Source organism: Anoplopoma fimbria, unplaced genomic scaffold (genome assembly GCF_027596085.1).
Source record: "Anoplopoma fimbria isolate UVic2021 breed Golden Eagle Sablefish unplaced genomic scaffold, Afim_UVic_2022 Un_contig_8775_pilon_pilon, whole genome shotgun sequence".
NCBI lineage: Eukaryota > Metazoa > Chordata > Actinopteri > Perciformes > Anoplopomatidae > Anoplopoma > Anoplopoma fimbria.
In genome coordinates this window covers 1,713-7,339 of record NW_026553407.1, presented here as the reverse complement: position 1 = coordinate 7,339, position 5,627 = coordinate 1,713, and the positions used below count along the sequence as shown (strand labels likewise).

The 5,627-nt window shown below is 40.3% G+C and overlaps 1 pseudogene and 2 gene segments (V, D, J or C); all 3 read left to right on the top strand.

Moving 5' to 3' along the window:
- Window positions 1-2,254: 2,254 nt before the first annotated feature.
- On the top strand, window positions 2,255-2,728 carry LOC129116511 (Ig heavy chain V region 914-like). The segment is given in 2 exon segments: window positions 2,255-2,313; window positions 2,412-2,728. Coding segments are annotated over 2 exon segments (366 nt in total).
- A 546-nt stretch (window positions 2,729-3,274) lies between these two features.
- Window positions 3,275-3,856, top strand: LOC129116513 (Ig heavy chain V region 5A-like; annotated as a pseudogene).
- Window positions 3,857-4,796: 940 nt separating this feature from the next.
- On the top strand, window positions 4,797-5,400 carry LOC129116512 (immunoglobulin heavy variable 3-23-like). The segment is given in 2 exon segments: window positions 4,797-4,872; window positions 4,955-5,400. Coding segments are annotated over 2 exon segments (362 nt in total).
- The last annotated feature ends 227 nt before the right edge of the window (window positions 5,401-5,627 follow it).

The window sequence follows — 5,627 nt, the reverse complement described above, 5'->3', positions numbered from 1 at the left end:
GAAAACATCAGCACCATGTTTGAACCATTGTTAACAGCGTCTGTTGTGCATTTTATGGCAGTTTTAACCTAGGTCAAATGGTAATATTTGAGACAATTTCTGTCCTCGGTGAAGCAAAGACGAACATCACATTTTTCACAGAGGGTGGTGGTTGCATTGACTTTGCAAAATTTGCAATCGGCCACGCTTGTCACATTTCACAGGCCAATGTGCAACTTGGTCCGGTGCAGACATCATTTGGAAGTCCAACACGAACTCTCTTGGGTGGTGGTGGTGAAGAGGTGGCATTTGGTGTTGGGCGGCCTTTGTGAATGCAAAAGAATCAGGCTAGTAGCAAACTCTGCCTGGAAGCTCCTTTGTTTCAGTGGTGTTGGACACCAAGTAGCAGCTTACAGTCACGGCGATAGATCAACCATGCATTAACAAGGCCTAACACGATGGTCTGCCAGAACAGGTAGAGGTGCCATCTCCGCACCTCATGTGGTACTTGTACCTTGCAACGCAAGCATCAAGCAGGTCTATTCCCCCATGAATGTGTTGTACTCTTTCACAATGTATGTGGGGTTGACCTCCACAAATGCTTTATCTGATTTGCTCCAGCTGCCGAGCTTTGTCTTGAGGCTCAGTTGCACAGTAGGATGAGATCAGGGTAACAGGCTTGTTGTCGTACCACTTGACAATGACCATGCTTTCCTCTTTCTCAACCCTGGCATCAACAGATCCTCTGCCTCTTTTTGCAAGACTTTTGTCATCTTCAAGCTGACAACCAGCCAAGCGATTGCTACGGAGTGTTCCTACAAAGTAGATCTGTCGCTGAAGAAGCTTGCTCACAAGTGCCGCTGAAGAGAACAAGTTGTCTGCAAAATACTTTGTAGTTTTGGTTTGATGGGAGAGCTTCACATAGCTTGACCACAACGTCACCCGCCACACCAAGTAAGGTTTTTTTCCCCAGTGCCACCTTCATAGACTGCAAAATCACAGAGGATTCCTGAAGAAGAGCAGCGGCCCCAAATTTTCAATCCCCATGGGTGTGGCTTGCCTTTCACATACTGCCTTATTGGACTGTGTGTCCCTCTGAAGGACACCATTTGCTCATCAATGGAGTTGTGCTCCTCTGGGGTGATATCCAGGCATTGTTTGCGAAACATATCAAGCCATGGACGGACTTTCCAACACTTATCAACAACTTGCCTGTTAGACAAATCAGTGTTGTCAGCGAAATGTAGAGATGCCATTAGGGTCTGAAAACGGTTGCGTGACATGTTGTCAGCCACCATGGGTAACCTTGTGTCATTTTCCCAGTATGCACGATTTCGGCAGTTGGCAAAGACCCATGCGCAGGTAGAGGCCAATCAGTATTTCCAGTTCTTTGACAGTGGTGTTAACATTGCTGTGACGTTCAGATTTTTGTACACCTTGAGTAACTCGAGCATTTCTGCCGTTATGAACTTTTTGAAATACTCCAAGGGAGTACGAAGTTCTTCTGGAGGTGTGACACTCTCTCCTTTGAATGTGCACTCTGGGGCTTCAAAGGGTTTCTTTCTCCAAGAAAACATTTCTTTTCCTTGGACAGTTGTATTTTGCTCCTTGGGGTTTGTGTTTGGTTGCGGTACTTCATCTAAATCACTTGATTCACTACTGTCTGAATCAGCACACCCACTTGACTCATCACTCTCCATGTCTTTTTTGTTGGGAGTATAATCAGGATCCTCAGGGTCTTTATCTGAGCTATCACATCCCTCAAACTCACTGTCATCTCCTTGGATGACCTTCAGTGCATCCTGAACACTGTACATTTCATTCTTATCCATACTGCAAAAAAAATATGAAATTACTTTGACATAGTAACAAAATAAGATAGTTAAATCGTGTTTGTTTGTGTGTTATATTTACTGATATGTAAAAACTCTAAAAAGCACCAGTAAAATCGGTCTATATAATACTCTGGTTTTCAATAATTTAGCACTAGTGCCTGTTTAATACTGAATTCCAGTCTTTTTTTAGTGAGTCAAAAAGACCGTGTAAGCAGATATGAAGGTTTTCTGGCTATCTTTATCACATTAATGTTAAAACGTCAAAGGCCCAAGATAGAGACAGTTTTTGGTTTGTCCATCCTGGGCTGCAATGCAACTTCATTATAAACTAATGAAAACAGAGTTATGCAATTTTGTAGTGAGGAGGAGTCAATGCAAAACTCAGATGTCTTCCAGCTCTACTTATGTGACTGCAGAGGAGGACAGAGAACAGTGGACACACAGTTCAACATGATGGACTATAGGACAGGACTGCTGCTGTTAACTATCTGCTGGGCAGGTGATTTTCACCATGTTCAATCAATGCTGATTAAGTCAGATATATAAGTCAACTTTGTGTGTTTGGCTCTGTTCTGATTAACCTGCTTGTCCCTCCAGGTGTTTCCAGTCAGACTCTGACTGAGTCTGAACCGGTGGTAAAGCGTCCTGGAGAATCCCACAAACTGACCTGTACATATGCAGGAATATCAGATAACAATGCTGCTATCGGCTGGATCAGACAAGCTGAAGGAAAAGGACTGGAATGGGTTGCCTACATTTCTGCTCCGTGTGGAGGCACTAAAGCTTATTCCACGTCAGTCCAGAATCGCTTCACCATCTCCAGAGACAACAACGTGGACCAGGTGTCTCTGCAGATGAACAGTCTGACGACTGAAGACTCTGCTGTTTATTATTGTGCTCGAGAGCCACAGTGATACAGGAAGTCACAGAGCTGTACATAAACTACTGCAGATGTCACTGTATCAGTCACTGATAGAAAGCAGTGTGAATCCACATTGTATTCAAAATTTTAAATACCCCCCAAATTAGAATTTATCTATGATGTTTATTTTATGTTTCTTGTCTTTATATGAAGTTTATTTCAATCTCATGAAAATTGATGTATAACTCTTTTCAAATTGATTTACTGATGAAAACAATAGATAGAAAATATTTAGTGATATTGTCTATGAGAGATGATAATGACAACTGTTTCTATATCATTAAATTAATAAAATGTATTATTGTTTTGCCCTAAATCACATATAAAAACTTTTCTCAGAGGGCTTCACACTCTGTACAGTGTACGACATCCTGTGTGTGAAATGAAATTAAAATATCAAATGTCACTCAGCAGATATATTAACACTGAACATACTCTTTTGGCTGCAGTCAGACCAGCATTGATGCTTCATACGTATGTTTGGTTCTATGCAAACACAGTGACCTCCCTTGTTGCTCAGCTATAAAAACATCACATCAGGCTGTTAGTGAAGTTCATATCTCTTCAGTTTCAACATAAACCATGTTCTCTGTAGCTCTGCTGCTGCTGTTGGCAGCTGGATGTGAGTCTCTCTGGATTTTTCCAAATCAACAATTCTGCTTTAAGTATATCTTGTTACTAAACATTTCCTCTTTTTAACAGGTGTGGAGTGTGAACAGTTGACACAGCCGGCCTCTGTGACTGTGCAGCCAGGTCAACGTCTGACCATCACCTGTCAGGTCTCCTATGATCTTGCAGCTACTACACAGCTTGGATCAGACAGCCTGCAGGGAAAGGACTGGAGTGGATTGGAAGTAAATATACTGGGGGTTCATACTACAAAGATTCACTGAAGAACAAGTTCAGTATCGACTTAGACTCTTCCAGCAAAACAGTGACTCTAAACGGACAGAATGTGCAGCCTGAAGACACTGCTGTGTATTACTGTGCCAGAGACTCACAATAACAGGAACCATCAGTAGACCTGAACAAAAACCCCTCAGTGCCTGAACACTTGTTACATGAAGCCACCAGAGGAGGAGCCCTCACACCACTAATGGTTTCAACACCAGCTCACTGTTTAAAAACTTGAAGGTTACAAGCACTAATACTACATTGTATATATTCACTCAAGAAAAAACTAAATGACATGTTTATTATTGCTAAACACTGAACTTTACAAGCAATCATCTGAATTGGTATTGAGGTAAAGTTGCATGATGATGTCAGAGTTTTGCATGATATTCTGTTCCTATTAACACACAGAAAGCTCAACTTTGACAAAAAATAACTTCAGGAGAGATGTTGTATGCCTCTCAAACCAAGTCTGTAAGGTGATTTTCATACCACATGAACTGAAATGCATGATGATTCAATAAATAACCTTTATTTATTAACAGAAGCAATATTCCATTGTTTGTAAGTTGAATTGAACAAAAGCATCTGACAAACAAGTGAATGTGTTGAAATGACACAAGTGACTTAGTTAAACAAGGATAATAATGACATCAGGCTCCTCCCTCCTTTCATGTAGGTAGTCCACCTGTCTGCACATCACTTGACATGTCTCTAAACTCCCTGAATATGAATGATATTGTCTCTTATCATAAATGTTTAACCTTTGATGGACCCTTCCGGTAAAATTCAAACAAAAGGTGAAGGCACTTTTGATGTTTTTTGTTAATTCCAGTTCTGTTTGTCTCTCATTGTTTTTGGTTATATATTGCAATCTATTTTTACCTAATTCTTTTTAATTTCTCTGTGTAAAGCACTTAGTAACTATGTAACTTAGTTATATAAGGTTAAACAAATCCAACTCATTTGTAAACAAATTAAAACTCCAAGATACAGTGAGATGATTATTAAAAAAACATACAAAACATGGTGAGTTAGGAGAAAGCCATGAATTAAAAATCAGTTTAGAGGAGGGATTGAACAGAGGACACTGTTCAATGAAAAAGGAGGAGTCAATGCAAAACTCAGATGTCTTCCAGCTCTACTTATGTGACTGCAGAGGAGGACAGAGAACAGTGGACACACAGTTCAACATGATGGACTATAGGACAGGACTGCTGCTGTTAACTATCTGCTGGGCAGGTGAAGATGAAGGTCTTGAGTTAAATCTATCTTGAAAAGTTACCAACTTAAATAAGTGACTCATTTTTGTTTGTCTTTCCAGGTGTTGATGGTCAGACTCTGACAGAATCTGAACCAGTGGTTAAAAGGCCTGGAGAATCTCACAGATTGACCTGTACAGCATCTGGATTTTCATTAGTAGCTACTGGATGGCCTGGGTCAGACAGGCTCCTGGAAAAGGACTGGAGTGGGTTGCCATGAATCATAACGCTGGTGGCACCAATTACTACTCTCAGTCAGTTCAAGGCCGGTTCACCATCTCCAGAGACAACAACAGACAGCAGGTGTATCTGCAGATGAACAGTCTGAAGACTGAAGACTCTGCTGTTTATTATTGTGCTCGAGACTCACAGTGACTGGAGCTGGTTGAGCAGCTGTACAAAAACCTACAGTTACAATTTATATAGAGACAGTAGAGGAAAAACATGAAGTATTGTAAGTTTTCTTATAGTATTTATATTGTATAGGATATTTCTTATGAATTTGCTTTACATTGTATGTTTTACTACATATATCTTGCATTATACTAATTCCTGAAAACTGTTCTATTATTAATAAACACTAAATGCAAAAAACAGAATAAAGTTCATAAAAGGGCCAAAGACAGCAGAACAATCTGGTTGCTGAGATGAAACTCTGCAAATACTTTACATTTCTACTCGTAGTTTAATTCTAAACAGTAAAACACTCAAACACTTGAGTACCACTGTTGTATG